Source organism: Grampus griseus (assembly GCF_964374135.1).
Source record: "Grampus griseus genome assembly, chromosome: 10".
Classification (NCBI taxonomy): Eukaryota; Metazoa; Chordata; class Mammalia; order Artiodactyla; family Delphinidae; genus Grampus; species Grampus griseus.
Window position 1 is genome coordinate 97,995,618 of NC_139004.1, and position 19,247 is coordinate 98,014,864.

At 49.6% G+C, this 19,247-nt stretch overlaps 1 protein-coding gene across 1 annotated transcript in view; it reads left to right on the forward strand.

Moving 5' to 3' along the window:
- Positions 1-19,247, forward strand: part of SLC6A11 (solute carrier family 6 member 11) — a 121,459-nt gene that overhangs the window by 42,812 nt on the left and 59,400 nt on the right. Inside the window, exon 6 of the mRNA XM_082663797.1 lies at positions 10,845-10,979. Coding sequence (XP_082519923.1) covers positions 10,845-10,979 — 135 coding nt within the window. The remainder of the gene's footprint in view (positions 1-10,844; positions 10,980-19,247) is intronic.

The following is a 19,247-nucleotide window of genomic DNA, read 5'->3' on the forward strand; positions in this document are numbered from 1 at the left end:
CACCTGCCTTGAGAGGTGGGAACTGTTATCCACATTCCATGGACTTAAGAACCCACGGCTCAGGGACTTCCCTGTTGGTGCAGTGGTTAAGAATCCACCTGCCAATGCAGGGGACACGGGTTCGAGCCATGGCCTGGGAAGATCCCACATGCCGCGGAGCAACTAAACCCGTGCGCCACACCTGAGCCTGCGCTCTAGAGCCCGCGAGCCACAACTACTGAAGCCCGCGCACCTAGAGCCCGTGCTCCGCAACAAGAGCAGCCATCGCAATGAGAAGCCCACGCACCACAACGAAGAGTAGCCCATGCTCGTAGCAACTAGAGAAAGCCCGTGTGCAGCAACGAAGACCCAACGCAGCCAAAAATAAATAAATTAATTGAAAAACAAAACAAAACTTATGGCTCAGAGGGATTGAGTCAATCTGCTGCATTATTGTCCGCACTTTACAGAAAAGAATAGGAAGACCTAGAAAGACAGCTTGCCAAAAATCAGCCACATACATAGAAAGCACCAGAGGCTGGGTTTTGAACTTGGATTTTCTGGAGTAAAGGCCTATCCCGTATCTGTGTGCTGTATTGCCCAGTGTGCTGTAGGCTATGGAAGGAGCATTTTGTCCTTCCTGGATGGCCTCATGCTGAGACCTGGAAGACATAGTAACTGAACTGGTCTTGAAGACTGGCGAGATGTTGGTAAGTAGAGAAGGAGGAAAGGAGCTTCTGGGTGAACAGAAGCAAAGTCTTGCACGTGGGAAAGTGCAGGGTTTGTTCGGGGAACACAGGGAGATGTGGTGTGAGATGAAGCTGCCCTTGAATTCCCCGTGGGGCTGGGTAGTAGTTGAGTGTCGGCTTTGGAGTTGGATGGCTCTGAGCTTGAATCCTACCTTCTTCTATCTGGGCAACCGTGGGCCAAATACTCTAATTCTGGGTGCCTCCGTTTCCGCCTCTGTGCGATGGGAATGATAATACTACTTTCTGTCTTTTAGGATTCGATAGCGTAAGAGTAAAGCATGTAGAACCAGCAATAAAAACTAGTCCCATCATTACGTCATTACTAAGTATCCCCTGATCTTCCGTTTCTCCCAAACTGAGCACGTTCCCTCTTGAGCCCTCTGCTTTCAACCAAGATGTCCCTGACGACTAAATAATAAAGCCGTGGGATCTCAAGGTTGGAACAGGCCATGGGTGTGGATGATCTTTTTGGTGCCAACCATCAGCAAGAAGAAAGAGTGACACCATTCCCTGGCCTCCTGAGATGTTGGGCTTCCTGCCCACAATGCCCCAACCCTGATGATGAGATTAGGTGTTGAGTGAATCCTTCTCTCCTGAACTACCAGGGCTGGGAGTGGCATTTTGGGGTCAGTGTCCGAGAAGTCTCTGCAAGTTCCTCTCCATAAGCTGCACGTGAGCCCCCAGCAACCACGTACCCCTCAGTGGGGAGCCCCTGAGCCCCTTCCTCGCGGGGTTCCTGGAGCCCCACAGTGGTTGGTGATGTTCGTTTTCCTCAGCTTCTCCAGAAGTCCGGCTTCCCCCTTTGCAGGGCAAGCTTCATCCCTGACATAAACATGTCTGCAATGGCACATCTGGGACCCGTCCTTCCCTCCAACTCAGCTTTTGAATCCCTTCTATTCTTTTAAATTGGAATTCTGTCTTAACTGGTCCAGCCTGATAGAATGTCTTCTATTCCACCTAAGCACCCCCTGCCCCCTGGCCCCTCAGCCGCTGCTGGAGCTAGGACTTCAGAGGATTCCATCCGTAATGGCCCGTATGGCTCACTCCCACTGCCTTCCATCCTTTATCCCGGAGTCTGGCTGCTACACCTCCTCAGGATGGCTGTGTACACTTCTCTCTGTCCTGACGATTTTTTTTTTTTTTTAATCTCTGAGTCCTGTTCACTCGATTCACCCAGATTTTCCAGCCAATGAATAACCACCTCTTAACACCAGCCTTCCACTGCCACCACATTGCCAGTCACTCCCTTTGTCAGTAAGGGGATCCCATAGGGATTTCCGGGAGACACCACTCTGTCCCTCCCCATATAGCTAAGACAGCCTCTCTGTTTGCATTTCTGAGCCCCCAGATATGTTGTTCTTGGCCAGCCAAGGCCACTGGGCTGGAGGACATTGCGTCTTGCCTCAGTGATACCAGCAAAGGCAGTCAGAATCCTTCCAGTTATTGAGCGGTCGGTGTCTGTGTCATGTGCTTGGCGTGGTGATCTCTAATCTTCACATCGACCTTGGAAACAGGTGTTATCTTCATTTTACACTGAGGAAGATGGAGGCCCTGGAAGGCTGCAGAGACCTTCTAACCCAGGCACACACCTTTGTACTTGGTGATGGTGTCCACACTGTCAGGTCAGTCTAAACTGTGACAGAGAAGGTTGGAACTGTGGATTTCCAAGAAATGGTGATCTCTGGCAGGTCTGTTCTAACTTCTCTTTTAATATGATGGACTGGACCTTTCTGCAGGCTTCCTGCCTCTATTTATTCCTATTCCTGGTTGACCCCAGGTGTAGGATGGTCGCTCTCAAGAGTCCACGTTCAGATCCTCAGGTTGTCCTCAGCATCTTCACTTCATTCTGAGTAGAAGGGAATAGTGCGGATCATCTGGGAGGGTGCATTCACTTAAGGAAAGGTGGCATAGACTAAGATTGGGAGCAGGCCCTACCCACAGTCACAGAGGTAGGCAGGGGTTAGATTCAAGGGTTAGATATTTAGGTTACATGTTTGACTCCTTGTAATGAAGACCTCAAAGAGCAATAGCAGGAAGAAGATGGTTCACTTCTCTCTCCTGTAACAGTCCAGGCATAAGCTGCCTGCTTGTGGGGACCCAGGCTCCTTCTGTTTTGTTCCTCGGCCTTCCTGTGGGTGTTGTCCCTATTTCCATGGTCTAAGATGGCTCGCTACCTGGTCTTCATTCCAGCCCGTGGGAAGGGCAAGAAATAAAGGAAAGGGTACAGCCCTTCCCTTTAAGGATACAACCTGGAAGTTGTATGTGGCACCTTTGTTTGTATCCGATTGGCCAGAACGTAGTCACATGGTCACACCTAGCTGCAAGAGAGGCTGGGAAATGTCTTTATTCTAGGCAGCCGTGGATCCAGTCAAAACTTAGGGGTTTTGTTACTGCTGAAGAAGGGAGAGTGGATCTTTGGTGGGGGACAGCTCAGAGTCTCTACTGTTGTGGTGGGATGGGGACTTAGAACCCAGTTATCCCTCCCTCCCTTGTTGCCTCTCAGTTCTAATCCTGTCCCTTGTCACTTTCCCTCACTCCTCCGCCCAGCTCAGGGCTGATGCCATGTTACCTGGATCCCAAAGCAAGCCAATGTTCTGGCATATTCTTTTAGGCTCCACACATGTGCTAATGACAAACCACTGTCACTGCACAAAAATGGAAACTTTAGCTCCTCGTGGAAATATTGCTGCATTGCTAAAGTACTGTTACCTCCTTGAGTAGTGAATACCTTCAGTATTTTCTTTTGCAAACATGATTCCCTCCACCTATGTAGAATTTGGTTACTTGAAACAGAATGTTTTTTCTTCGTTTACTGTTTCTGCTACAGCAGTCTAAGAACACCTCTAAAAATGATGAAGAGGCCAGATGTGTCCATGGTGACCTCCCTTTTCAGATTCTCATTCTCCCGGCAACTTGTTCCTAGAGATCAATAACATCTTAATGGAAGTTATGCCAGACTATTTGGTGCCTGCTGTAGCGTTCTTTCCTAGGAGTTCAGGTAGTGCTCTCTCAAAATCCAAAGCTGGGAAAAATCTGTTGGTGTTCAAAACAGTGATTCTCTAAGGATTGGATGTTCAGTACCCTGCTTTCCAACCAAATGGGATGGGCAGATGTACCCCAGACACAGAGGCAAACATGGCTGGGGTAGCAGGCAATGATGAGTTGCTGCCAAAAGTCAGGCAAGCTGGGCCCCTGAGGTTAAGGACAGACAGAGGAGCAAACAGGAGTTGAAGACAGGAAAGTATTGTGTCGCCAGGTTTGCAGCAGAGAGCCCAGCACATGTGGTGGAGAGGGCAAACTCCTGATCACTGACAGCTCTGTGACCTGGAACAAGCCACTTCTCTCTCAAGCTTCAGTTTTTTCTTTGTCTGCAGAGTGGGGATAGAACTTATTCAAGTGCTATTAAGATCAGTTAGAGATACTCTGTGACACATCTCAGGCACCTAGTAGGTGCTCAGTTAACCTCAGTGTCTTCCAAGCTCCAGCTAGCTGGCTAGAGGAAGGTTCAGCCCAAGTCAGGATCAGGACCCTGGAGAGCTCCAGGGAGTCCTGGTCCTTTGAAAAGGGTTGTGCTGTAGACAGGGGTCCCCAAACCCTGGGCCTCGGACCACGCAGCCTGTTAGGAACCGGTCTGCACAGCAGGAGGTGAGCAGTGGGCAAGCGAGCGAGCGAGCGAAGCTTCATCTGCCGCTCCCCATCGCTTGCATTTACCACCTGAACCATCTCCACACACACACCCGCCCCCCCAACCCCACCCCCGCACTCTCCCCCACCCCCCGGCCATCTGTGAAAAAATTGTCTTCCATGAAACCAGTCCCTGGTGCCAAAAAGGTTGGGGACCGCTGCTCTAGGAAACACTGCAGTTGTGGGGATGGACGTCAGCTTCATCCATCCTGTCTTTCTCACACATAGGGGAAGTGTTCTTTCTCCTGGCGGTCCACAGGGTGATTTTGGTGGTATATGAGCCCAGATTAAAGAACATCCCATCACATAATGAGACAGTATTCCCTTTTCATGTGTCTTAAGGCAAAAGGTGCAGTAAGCTGGCTTATTTTTTAGCACCTCTCTGACACCTGCTATACTTGGTTTTGAACTAAGAGAGAACACAGCTCAGACTCAGAACCTTTGGCTTAGAATTTAATCCCGTTTTATCTTCATTGCATTTATTTTTGCATTTATCTTCTATTTGTGGTAAGAGAGAATGGTTTTCAGTTTATCGCGGCAACTTACAGTTTTCTTATTACATAATATTTATTTAATGTAAAAGAGCATATTGATTTATAGAAAATACTAAGTAAATAATGCAAAGATGATACGTGTATGTGGTAAAAAAAAAAAAAAATTGGCCAGATGGTAAGAGTGATTACAGTTTGGATTAGTTAACCTCGCCTCATTGTCGATGGTAGAATGCCAGCCCAGGGAGAGCATGGAACTTGCCCGAACTGCTCAGCAAACTGTACCTTCTGACCCTGTGGTCTTGGGTCCTTGCGCCAACACCACCCTGCTAGCTCAATGCCTTTTGAACAATGCTCAACTTTCCAATTGACTCCATTATCCTAGAAAACGTAGGGAGGGGCAGCCCTTCTTCAACTTTCGTGGCATTCTCAGTGATCTGACCATCCCCTCCCCCTATGAAATAAATAGCTTTGTGCTGGAAGTAGGGAGAAAACACCCCACAATTCCAGTATTGGAATGCAAATGAGCAATTAGAGTCAATTAAAACAGGATACAGTACAATTACCACCAATTGTGCTAACCTTTATATTCAGTAGGACTTGACCTGCTAAAAGGAAATTAAACAATAGTGAAACAAAAAAAACCCAACCCAACCTCTTTCTGAACCAAAGGGTGTGCTTTGGTCAGGAGTCTCCTTTCAGAGGCCTGAGAGGTCTGACAGCTGAGACCCTCCTCCCCCCACACCCACCTCTCTGGGTCCAAGCCACCACTGGCAGTGGCCAGGAACAGCCAGGCTTGATGGTACCTTGTCAGTGACCTTATTATGCCCGTAAGCAGACCCTGCATAATTTAGCATAATGCCTGAGCCCTGCTTGGCTCCCTTCCAGACAGATCCTAGGGCGTCAGACATCTTGAAACTGAACTTTCCACCTGAACTTCCTTGCCCTCCATCAGTGGACTCGCCTGTCTTTTAAAGCCACGTCTCCTGTGGTTTCCTTATTTATGAACACTCCCTAAAATCCGATGCAATTTTCTGAACCCCATTTTATGTGGTTCTAGCATTTCAGATGGACAAAGCACAAGAGCTATTCTGAAGACCTGCATTCTAACCTCGGGGTCCAGATGTCAGACTACTGATTTGTTTCTCTAACGAATATTTATTGAGCACATTGTATGTACCTTATGCCAGCCTGGGCACTGTGGATACAGCAGAGAATGTAAAAGACCCAACTCCCTTTTTCTGTGGAACTTACATTTTAGAAATGTTAAATTTGCAAGACAATAAAACAGCTGACAGAGAACAGCTACAGTGCTGGGCAGATGCTGGCGTGACTGAGGGATGGATGTGGGGTGAGGGGCAGGGAGGACGTGGCAGACAGGCGTGGTTTATAGTGAAGAGGGTGGCTCCTGACGTAAGACTGAGGTACTTGAAACCCACCACCGGGGGCCTCCCTGCCTGATGTGGACAGTAGATTGGACGATATCGCAGCTGGAAGGCAGGGCCCCTGGCTGTGAGGAGTCCTCAGCCCTGTGGGGATTCAGGCGTACCCAGGACTAACGCCTTGGGTGGCCCAGGAGCCGGGGATGGACGTTCCGGACAAAGGGAGGCATGAAAAGGCAGGGAGGCCTGAAGGAGGCCTGGCATGCGCCCCAGCGGCGGGGAACCTGGCCCAGTGAGAGCAAAGTGGTTGGGGGAAGGGTGGAGACCGACGGAGTCGCACAGCAAGTGGGGGCAGCGCCAGGGTTGGAGCACAGGGTTCCTGACGTGAAGCCCAGCCCTTCGCTCTGTATCCCATGACCCTGAGTGAGAGACTGGGAGGTGGACTCAGGAGCAGGAAGACACAGGCCAGATTCTTATTTTTAAAACTTGGGCTATGGAATGGGGCTGTCACATGACTGAGAAGAAAGGTGATGAAGGGCCCTGCGGATGAGGATGAAAGCAGGGTGTAATTTCGAGTATAGTTGGAGATCACGTTGGCAGGACTTGACGCTCCAGCTGGGATGTGAGGGCAGCCTCGGTGAGGCTGACTGCAGCCTGAGCACCCGCAGGACAACCTGGAGGCGCCTAGACATCCCAGGGGACCAGATCTGTGCTCATTTCCACATCTTTGGCTGGTTCCATACCTTCCCCGCCTGACTCAGCTCTCCCGTTCCTGCTTAGCCTTGGAGACCCAGCTCCAACCCCGCTGTCACTGCCAAGAGAAGGCCAGAGCCCTTCCTGGAGACCCTCCAACCTGCCTCTCTAGCCTCCTTTCCCGGTTTCGCGCTGCTGTGGTGGGTTCATAACCCTGGGCACCTCATCCGTGTGCACACATCCAGCAGTTCTTGAGCACAACACCTGGTCTCACCATTCTGAGGGCCGGGACTAAGGACCTGCAGTGGATGGTGAAGGCATGAGTGAAAAATGGACTAGAGCAAGGGGAGCAGATAGTGGGTTCTTCCCAGATGAAAATGGGGCTGCCTGGAGTCCCACGCGGAGGGTTCTGGGGCCACATCCAGGCTTAGCTTCAGGGTATCATGATAGGGGGTGATGTCTGGCATGGGCACAGGAGGGATGTGGCAGCATGTGTACCATTTACGTGCAGGTTCTCGATAGCAAGATGTGTACTGTTTGGACAGTCTCCAGCTACTCTTGGGAAAAATCAAAGGTGATGTGCACGTGTCTAGGACGGCTGAGGGTAGAGACCGATTGCAAGGGGCTTTTAGGAGAGCTGGGCCAGCCATGCGTCTCAGTTTTCATACTGCTCTCCACTTGCGTGCATTACATAATGACCCTCCTGAACCACCTTTTGTACCCGGCTCCGGGCTCTCCAACATCAGCTTACTAAGGGATTGTTCTAGCTGAGGCCTGACACCCAGTGGTTTCACTTTGGCAGGCTGACTTGTCCGCGCTGTGGTCTTCGGGCAATTTACCTGAATATTTTATTTCCCTTACGGTTTTACAAAATGAGTGTCAAAAGGAGGGTGTGGGTGCCAGTGGAGAGAGTGGAGTTCTCCTAAATGTCCTATAGAAGCAGAGCCTCCATTTAGAACTCCGAACATTGGAATTGTTTCAGAATACTCATCAGCCACTTAATAAATCCTGCCCGTGTGCTGACTGAGGAGCAGTCTGCTCTGTGTACCGCCACGGGCATGGCAGGCTGCGTGTGGCCAGGTTATAAAGGACCCCTGATGCCACACCAGTGGCCCAGTCCGCTCACCACAGACCAGACAGAGCACAACCAGCACGTTTAGTCACATCAAGATGGTCCCATAGATGAAGGCCAAATGTCTGTGATTTTCGTTTGCTCTTACGTTTTACGGGATAACATCTTTTTCCCTAAATTTTGTGAGCATTGGGGGTTAAGCTCCAGAAATATCATTCATCAGGTCCTGGGCATTTTGGATAATTAATCTTCTGCCATACAACAGAGACCAAAGTGGAAATTATACGATGAAAGCAATAGATTTTAGCCTCCCCAGCTTCATAGACATAAGCTGGTTGATTGGGGGGTTCATTTTGAAGGAGGAGAATCAAGCATTTGTGTGAAATGCTGAAGATCTGTGATAGATTGTGCCTACAAAGCTAAGGGAAGTGGAGATTTTATAGCAATCTTAATTAGCTCTCTGGGCAGGAACCATCGACATTTACTGTTTACTGGTCTCTAATTTATTATTATTACTAGTATCGTCTACTGGTCTATAGTTATATATTTGACTTACTTTCAACTTCTTTGGGTGACCATATATGTGACAGCAAGAAATTGTTTGTATTCATTATATGCCTTGTCGATTGAGCCAGTGGTTGATCTGGGGCCATGGACATCGAAATTTGTGGGGCAGAGTTGTGGGTGGCCTGAGGCGGGTACCATCATGGTAGGTTAGGAACGGTGTCTGGATGAGATCATCCAGGGTGTGTTGGCAGGACCCATGGACACCACCCCCTGCTGCTTCTTATTTCCCGTTGTTCAGGACTGAGGTTAAATCCCTGCTTCGTCACTTACCAACCAAATGACGTAACTTCTCTGAGAGTCACGTCTCTAAAAATGGGGAAAATAACACTGAATTTGCATTGCTGTCGTGGGAGTCACATATACAGCCTCATGGTTGATTGCATGACCTTGAAGTCAGACAGGCCTCCTTGTGAATCCCACATCGGCCATTCCTTAGCTGGGCCACCCTAGGTGAGTTAGCAGTGACCTCTCTGACATTCCTCATATCTAAAAAGACAGTACTCATAACTCTCTGAAGAATGAATGCCTGGTGTGTGGAAGTGGTGAATAAACATAGCAATTTCTATTGTCATGTGCAAAGTGCGCAGCATATAGTAGGATTTTATTTGTTCCTTCTTCCTTCCGTCTCCATTTCCCATGTCCTGAGCTCCTATTCATCCTTTACGGGACAACATCTGGATCACCTCCTTGGAGAAGCCCTCTCTGACTACCCCTGAGATTAGCCACTCCCTTCTCTGTGCTCCACCATCCTTTGCGTTCCCCCGATTACACAGTGCATTAATTATCTACCTACATACCCGCCTGTCTTTTCTGTCAGTGGGAAGCCTCTTGAAACAGAAACTTTCATCCTGTGACTCCCATTCATTCAGGAGTCTAGCTCAGTGTTCGGTACATAGGAGTGTTTAGGGTTTGTGGGTGAATGAGTGAGTAAATAAATAAATGAGTGGAGCGAAGGCCTGAGCCACTAGTGAAAGAAACCCTGCATTGCAAAGGGGTGAGAGGCTCCAGAGTGATGGAGGGATTATGATCTTAGGTCCTAGAGCACAGGTTCTTTACTTGAGGAATCTGAGCCTCTGGACCATCCAAAAGCTGGTGCACGTATCTGTGAAAGTGCACACTTGGGGGAAAGGGGGAGAGGGTCCATAACTGTCATCAGATTCTCAGAAGTGTCTGTGGCCCCCAAATATTAACAAGTTGATGCTCTAAATAGGTGGAGGGATGAAGTGATTGGAGGAGAGGATGTGACGAGGGAGAACAAGTAAGACAGGAGGGGACCCTGAGTCCTGAGGGCACCTCAGGTAGAACAGGAACTCCTGTGCTCTGTCAAGGTGTTGCTGTCTCCTTCTACGCAGCTTTTGTTCAGGAAAGCTTAGGGAAGATTTCGTTCCTTTCACTGCCTTGATTCTTGCAGATTCCATGGGCTGCAAGGGTCTCTCAGGTTCATGGGGTCCAATCGCTTGCTTCCAAGCAGACCAAGCGGAAATGATTCCAGGAAAACACTGGGTCTTTCCCACCCTAAACAGCTCCCATCCTCCTCTCCCCCTCCCATTCCCTTCTCTGTTTTCTCCTCTCCTCTCCTCCCCTCCCCTCTTGGGGCTTCCCTGGTGGCGCAGTGGTCGAGAGTCCGCCTGCCGATGCAGGGGACACGGGTTCGTGCCCCGGTCCGGGAAGATCCCACATGCCGCGGAGCGACTGGGCCCGTGAGCCATGGCCGCTGAGCCTGCGCGTCCGGAGCCTGTGCTCCGCAATGGGAGAGGCCACAGCAGTGAGAGGCCCGCGTACCGCAAAAAAAAAAAAAAAAAAAAAAAAGTTGGTCTTGACCCATTAGTGAATTGACATGAATTTAAAGGGCCATGACCAGTTTTTAAAAATGACACAGTATGATAGAAAATATTAGAGTGCATCACACATGTGAGATGAGCATGAGTTTGTGAAACTTCCTGTTTCAGCTCTATGTGTGTATGAGTTGTGATATCGTATACATTGCTTTCTTCCGTTCTGGTCCAAAAAAGATTGGAAAGCACTGATACAGCACCACTGTGGGCTCTCAGTAGGTGCTCACTGCAGGACCCAGCCTTGAGGGGGTGGGTGCGAGAACAAGCTGTGTTAGGGCTCACTTCTTACCGCTGCGCTGGGCGGCCCTTTGCTGCCAGCAAGAAGTTAGGGGCCTGCCGCGTTGCCTGCCACTGTCACTCCTTCTTGATTGTTCCCTCTCCTCTCCTGGCAGGTGGTGTATGTCACGGCAACGTTCCCCTACATCATGCTGCTGATTCTTCTGATCCGGGGGGTCACGTTGCCCGGGGCCTCCGAAGGCATCAAGTTCTACCTCTACCCCGACCTCTCCCGGCTCTCCGACCCACAGGTAAGAGTCGCTGGCTCCGTGCACAGCTGCCCTCCACCTCTGGGAAGCCTTCTACACGGAGCCTCAACGACCCACTGAGGGAAGTCTGTGGCCCCTTCTCAGAATAATACTTTTCAATGCATAAATTACATACACAGAGAATCAAATACATTGAAATACAATCACCAAAACATGAAAAAAAGAGATTTATGACATGGTAATGTAGCAATATCCAGCATGAGGTGAATAATTTCCATGATTTCAAAGCAGTGATGAGCGTACATGATATTTGGAGAACTCTGTACAGTGATATGAAAATATGTGGGATTTCTACCGATTACAGTACTGTGGTCTGTTGCCTGCCTTTGTAATTGAAGGAAATGCTAAATTTCAGTTAGAGGTCATTTAAAATAAAAACACACTTTTTTCTCCACCTAAGAACACAGATCTCTGCAGGCGTGCTTCTCTGAGAGAAACTGGGTCTTTGTTGGTGATTCTCCTTGTGGGGGTAGGTCACAGAAACAAAATAACTGGCGACCTGGCTAAGCTGTCAGTTGTCTTTGGAAAGGCATCAGCCGTTCTGAATTCTGGGTAGAACTGTTTATGCCGAAGCCTGTCCAGGTGGGTAGGGGTGGTGTGCCTGCAGGGGGGAGGTGTTAGACAACAGATGAACGCAGCGTCTTAGGGGCCCAGGTCTTCGCAGCCTCCACTACTTGTTAGAAACTCCTGGGGAGCTTTTGAACATCCTGATCCCCACCCAGAGCACAACCCCTACCATTTAAAACAAACCCTCTGGGGGTGGGTCTCAGGTCTCAGTATCTTTTGAAGGCCCCCTGGCAATTCCAATGTGTGAAACAACATGCCCAACAGATATCTTAGCGGGTGAAGAGGCGCTCGTTTTTCTTTGAAAACAAACACAGATCGTGCCGTAGAGTGTGGAATCTGCGTTCAGCTGATCACGAGGCTTGCAAGAGATGTCAAGTCTTCCGTCTCTGGCTTGCGGCCGCCCCCTCTTAGGAGAATGGGGTTGTGAGGAGTGCTGGTTCGCGCAGCTCAGCTTGTAGCTCATTACGGTGGGTTCAGGTGGATGGCGGCGGGGCCCGTGTGCTCGTTTCTGTCTCAGTTTGCCCCGCCGTGAGGGCCCCGAGGCTCAGGCCCCAACAAGGAGCAGCCTGAGTTGCAAGCAGAATCCCAGGAAGAAAGAAATTAGCTCCTGACGACTGGCTTCACTAACTCCAACCTCCGATGCCAAAGGCTCAGTTGAAGAAGCAGTTTTGGAAAACAGATTTCCACAATCACTGCTCTGTGCATTTTCGTTAGGTCCACAAATTCTGCCTTGATCCGGATGGCCGTCCTGTTCCCTCCTCCGCCCACCGGCTTGCTTCTCCCGGTCCTCAGGGCTGGCCAGTCCCGAGCATCTCCCAGAGTTTCCAAACCTGGCTGATCCTCAGAACACCTTGGCACATGCTGAAATGCATTTTCTCGGGGGGCTGAGATGGCACCTGGGCATCTGTATCTTTAAGCTTCAGGGGCCATTCTGATGATCAGAAAAGTTGGCAAAAACCCAGCTGATACCTACAACGTTGGAGCCCTACACATAGACACGTGTGCACACACAGACACACACCACACGCAGAACAGAAGTGAGGCCAGGCGGTTCACCATTCAGACCCCCTGCCCGAATCATCCCAGTTTCCTGCCAGATCTTTCCTTTAGGCCTCTGGGTCCCAGGCCAGCACGTATCGGCGAGGCTGTCCTATGGAGCGGCTGCTTGGAGTGGTGGAAAGCACACGGGGCTGGGAGTCAGGACGTGGATTCTTCCTCTGGTGATGCCACTGGTCCTGAGTGACCTTCGCCAGGTTCCTTCTCTCTTTCTCCTTCTGGGCCTCAGTTCCCCGCTGATGACATGAAAGGGTGAATTCAGTCAGTGGTTTTCAAAGTAGATTTGGAGAGCCCTGAGTTTTCCATGAGCGTGAGTCGGCAAACTGTGACCTGCACGCCAAATTCGGCCCTCTGCCCGTTTTTATAAATAAGGTCTTATTGGAACGTGGCCATGGTATTATTTTTTTTTAACATATTGTCTGTGGCTCTTCAAAGGCAGAACTGGGTAGTTGAGGCAGAAACCATAGGACCCCCTGTATCGAGGGTTCCGAGACCTCGCCCCATCACCACCCCACATCCAGTGATTTAGTAGAAGGGCTTGCAAGACGTAGAAGTTATTCCCTTGGATTTGGTTTATTTCCATCATCAGTGGGAGAAAAAGACACATCAGGCAAAGTCTGGAGGAATCCACACCGGGCGTAGAGCAGTCTCTCCCCTTCCTGACGGGAGAGGCTGCACAGAACGTCCTCTTTCTTCCAGTATCGAAATGCGGCAGCACGTGGGCAGCACGTCTGCCCAGAGGAGACTGCTCCGGACTTGGAGTCCGGGTTTTTAATGGGGGCATTTTATTAAGTGCATGATCGATCCTCTGGATTCCAGACCCCCATCAGGAAATCCGGCGTTCACTGTAAAGTGCATTGCTTGTGTGGACAGTCCAGGCAGGCTGGTCCAGCAGAATTGAGTGCCCCAGGCATGCGGACAACCGCATCCCTTGGCATCATAGGGAATGTCGAAGCGGAGTTCCTAGACACCAGGGCAAGCCATGCCTCCTGGAGAGCAGCGTCAGGCCTGCTGTGGTAACGCTTTCCTGCATACCTGCAAAACATTAAATATTCACTGTTTGGCCTTTTCTAGAGAAAGTCTGCTGACCCCTGAGTTGAAGAACCTTCAGACACCTGTGAGGGGAAGGTTGATGGGCTCCGACCCCCACCTGATCCCCCCACTCCATCCTTGTTGCCCTCTGCCTCTACTGCCACCAGCCTCATTCAGGCCACCACCATCTCCCATTTGACAACTACAGAAGCCTCCTAACTGGTCTTCCAGAAGTGGCTCTTAACCCCTCTAGGCTACTCCCCACCCAGCAGCAGAGTGATCTTTTTGAAATATAAATCTGGTGGGCACCTCTTTGTTTAAATCCATTCTGGGGTTCCCTGTGGTCTTTGGAATAAGATCCAAGTGGAGGGGCCTCTGAGGTCCTCCGTGAGCTGCCTCTTTGCTGCATCCCCCATCACTCTCCTCCTCTATCATTCCACACCTTAGAATTCCAGATTTTGGGCTCCTTTCTGCCCCAGGACCTTCGCACATGCTGTTTCTCCACTGGGAACACTCTTTCTCCCCGAGACCCTCCTTCCCCACCTTGCCTGAGCAACACGCAGTCACCCTTTAGGGTTCAGTTTAAACATTATTTGGTCAGGCAGGTCTGTCCAAACTGCCAACCATGCACCCCTGGACTGACTTTCCAGAGCACTTATCATGTTTGCAATGAAATAATCACATATATATGTCATATATATGTATGACCTGTATGATTTATTTACTTTCCATTTATTTGCAACAGATATTTACTGAGTGCCTACTCTTGTGTCAGAGATTATTATAGGTATTAGGCATATGGAATTAGACAGTGGACAAAAGAGTGATCCCTGCCCCATGGAATTTATATGCTGGTTGGGGAAGAAGGTAGTAAACAAAATCAAGTCAAAGATGCCATCCATTAGATGGTGGCAAGAACCATGGAGACAAAGTATGGACGTGGGGAAAGAGTGCTGGAGAAAAGAGCTGTGATTCCCAACAGGTGGCCAGGAAGGGCCTCTCTAAGAAGGCACCTTGGAAGCTGGGTCTGTATCTGCCTTGCCCACCACTGTGTCCCTAGGCCCTGGATAGCTCAGTGCCTGGTACATAATAGCTCAGTAAATGTTTGCTGAATGAATATAAGAGCCAGAGCTATTTTGGTTTTTAAAGAAAGATTTTGTTGCTTTAGCAAGAAGTCTAAAAACCTCCAGCTCACCAGATCTGTGAGCTGTAATGTTTTTTGTTTCTCTCTCAGTAATGGCCAGAAAATGGATATGTTTGTGTGTGTCTCCACAGTCATAGCTGATTGTCTGGACAGAGATACGGATAGTGACCCCAAAGGGTAAGGAAAACAGAACTCAGGTAGCTAGTGTTTTTTGGAAGCTGGGGTGTGTTGCAGGAACGGCTCAGGAAAGGGAGGTCTGGAAAGGGAGGTGGGAGCAGCCCCGAACCTGCTCTTGATCTGCTCTGGGCGCTGAAAGGCAGGCAGTAGAGTGTACAGTCATGATGAGTCTGCATAAGGGTTTTGATGGCTCCTCAAATTTGGAGGCTAGTGCATCACGCAAAGCTTGTCTCCTTGTGGGGAGAGAGGGCAGCATCTGAGCAGGTCAGTAGAATCACAATGCCCCAGCTGGAATGTCTACTCGACAGATAGAGAGATCCAGGTCAGAGAGGCTGAGCCACTTGCCTGTGGCCACACAGCAGCTTCGCAACCCAGCGAAGACTTAGAGCCCAGGGTTCCTGGGTTCTGGGAAGGACAACTCCTAAATGAAGGGAGTGAGGTCTTAAGAAGAAAACGGATCCACAGCACCTGGTTACAACTGTTCCCATTTGTACATATTCCAGACCATGAAGAAGCAGAGGCCACTGGTTTTGACTCCTACTCTCCCGTTATTGGAGATGTGGCCTCAAGCAAGGTTCCTCACCTCTCTGGGGTGAGTCCCCTCTTCTCTAGAATGAGGATCTCAGGCTGTACTTGCCTGCCCCATCAGATGACCATGAAGGTCTAGGATGATGACCCAGCCGTGGAGGAATATTCTTTTCCTTTTATAGTTATGTACTTATTTTAATGTGCATTAGAAAAAAATCTGGGATATCAACCAAATCAAAATACACACACACACACACACACACACACACACACAGAGTTGACCCTTCAACAACACGGGTTTGAACTGTGTGGGTCCACTTATACATGGATTTTTTTTTTTTTTTCAGTAAATGCTACAGTACAATGTGTGGTTGGTTGAATCCCCGGATGCGAGCCCCAGGTACAGAGGGCCGACTACGGGACTTGAGCATCTGCAGATTTTGGTTTCTGTGTGAGGTCCTGGAGCCAGTCTTCTGAAGATACTAAAATCCACAAATCCTCAAGTCCCTTACTGTCGGCCCTCCGTATCCATAGGTTCTGCATCTGCAGATTGAACCAGCCACAGACCATGTAGTATTTGCCATCTGCAGTTGGTTGAATCTGAGGATGTGGAACCCGTGAATACAGAGGCCCGACAGTATACACACTCACGTGTATATATGTGACACCCCTCCCCACAACCTCACACACATACTCTGAAGGGTAATTTGGCAAGAACTTTGAAAACCAGAAGTGAGCATAGGCTGCCGCCCAGAACATCCCTTATGTGTGTGCATAAGGAGGTATGCACATAGAGGTTTGCTAAAAAAAAGAAAAAGAAATAGTTTATCATAGGAAACATTGGAAATAAATATCCATCAAATAATGACTGGTAAAAATATATATATATATATATGTGTGTGTGTGTGTGTGTATGTATATATATATATGCATGATAAAATAAACAAGGTTAGTTTTTTTATTTTTCAAATTATGTTTATTATCTTGCCATAACATTCTTTTTTGTAACATCTTTATTGGAGCATAATTGCTTTACAGTGTTGTGTTAGTAAGGCAGTATTAAATGAATATTAGAACAAACATGGACATGGCAAAAATAGTGCAAGTGAAAGGTGGTTGGCTGAAGTTTGGGCCACAGCCGGGGCTGGAGGGACATCTGGGTAGCGTTAGGACTTTAGGTGGCCACATGCTCCCACTCGACACAAGAGGCCAGCTCTCACAGAGAAAGTTGGTCGGAGAGCTGCTGGCTGGACATATTTTATCAGGAGGTCAGTAAAAGCCTCGGTCTTGTGTCTCTTGGTAGTGTTCCCCTTTTAGCCAGTGCAGATTTTTTTTTTTCTGAATAATCATCTTAAGTTAGTTTCCCATTTGTACTTCAAATTGCACCAAGAAGGAAAGTTCCTGGAAAGTGTCACTCGGTCTAGTTGTTCGGCTGCTCTCGGAGTGTGAACACACTTGTTTCGTGGGGATGATCTAGAAGTTGCAGTGTGCAGGCTGTGAGGGACTCAAGCGTTGATTCCGGGGCCACCTGGGTGGAGAGCTGGGAAGGAGAGGTGATGGGGACAGGTGAGCCACGGGGAGGTCATTGGTCCCCGGGGCTGCTCCATCCGGTCCCTGGGGAGTGGGGGGTGGTCAGTGATCTCAGGTGCACTGAGGGGTCAGCAGGGGGTGAAGTGAGCACTTGGTTGGGAGTCCTTCCTGATCTGCAGACCCCACGAGGACGGGCATCCCGTTAGTCCTGTGTACCACTCATCTGTCACCAGAGCCTGGCACAGCTGCACCTTACGTTATTCCAGATGCTCGCTGCATGAACCTATGTGCCAGACATCAGCGTGTAGAATGAGTGAGACCCCCCCTTCCCCTCAGGGGGCCCACAGTCTGGCGTAAGAGGGCAGAGTCACTCCTCCTCGCCTGAGTTCCTCTCCCTGAAAGAAGAGGGAAGAGGCACTGGGCGAGATCACAGCTTCCCGTCCTTCCTTCCAGTCAGCTGAGAAGAATGTGGCCGCTTGGTACTGATAACCGTCCTTGCGCCAAAGCCAGTGAACGATTCAGCCTTTTATACATACACCCGCGGGGATGGGAAGCGGCTGCACTCCTGCCATGCCTTTCCCTCTCATGCCTTCCAGAGGCTTACTTGGTGGGGACCTCAGGGGCGGGGGTTGCTGACAGCTGAGGCTACATGCGTTAGAACCCCCAAGTCTCCTGGTCTCTCCTGCAGCCTGAGGCACCGGCCCTGTCCTGGGGCTCCAGTGATAACTGGGGGCCTGCACATTACCATCAGAGCTTCACTTTTCTGCAGACATGTTGGGGGTTCCCTGAAGTCTGGGGCCTGGGGTGGGGGTGGGGGTGCCCATGCATGTCATCAGGGGGAGGGGAGGCAGTGACCCACAGGAGAAAGACGGTCCCCAGGGTGCCTTCCCTTCCCATAGGATGCTCTTCTCCCGGCATCTGGACCAGAATGGTGAGGAGCTTAGACGCAGCCCTGCAGCCTCCCCAGGATCCAGCATCTCTATTAATTCCAGGTCCGGGCCCAGCTCCCTTCCCTCCTGCTTACAAGGGGCTCAGACACGCCTATTTGCTGTGTCATTTACATTTACAAAGGGACACAGGGAGCCTGACTGGTGCAGAGCTCTGGACCCCAGCTCCGGGGCCTTGGACAAGGGAAAATTCCCTTGGAGAGACCCTCCTGGCCCCTCTGGGCTTGTGTGGCAGGGATTCTCCATCACAACTGATTGTCGGATGATGGGCACTTAGGTTGTTTCCATCTCCGGCTATTGCAAATAGAGCTGCAGTGAACATTTTGGTACATGACTCTTTTTGAATTATGGTTTTCTCAGGGTATATGCCCAGTAGTGGGATTGCTGGGTCATATGGTAGTTCTATTTGTAGTTTTTTAAGGAACCTCCATACTGTTCTCCATAGTGGCTGTACCAATTCACATTCCCACTAGAGTCTGTCATACAGAGTGAAGTAAGTCAGAAAGAGAAAGACAAATACCGTATGCTAACACATATATATGGAATTTAAGAAAAAAAAATGTCATGAAGAACCTAGGGGTTCTTCATGGATATAGGAATAAAGACACAGACCTACTAGAGAATGAACTTGAGGATATGGGGAGGGGGAAGGGTGAGCTGGGACAAAGTGAGAGAGTGGCATGGACATATATACACTACCAAACGTAAAATAGATAGCTAGTGGGAAGCAGCCGCGTAGCACAGGGAGATCAGCTCGGTGCTTTGTGACCACCTAGAGGGGTGGGATAGGGAGGGTGGGAGGGAGGGAGACGCAAGAGGGAAGAGATATGGGAACATATGTATATGTATAACTGATACACTTTGTTATAAAGCAGAAACTAACACACCATTGTAAAGCAATTATACCCCCATAAAGATGTTAAAAAAAAAAAAACTGATTGTCCGGCCGGGTCAGGGAGTATTCACAACAGCCCTCTCTTCCTGTCTCCCAGCTAGTGAAGCAGGAGAGAGAACTCCAGAAAGCGAAAGTAGATAAAGGGCTAAGCTGTGGGAGCCTGGGAGCTGGGAGAACACCTGCCTCACAGGAAAACGCGGGGTTGAGAGAGCCATGGAAGTTGTTTCCAGGTCTAAAAGGCTGTAGTGCCCATGAGGGCTTCCCAACCACCTGGTTTAAAACTGCAGCCCCCTTCCACCCTCCACGCATTCTGCCCACCTTCCCGGCTTTGGTTTCTCCCTGACACTTCCAGCATGCAGATGTTGTTCATTGTG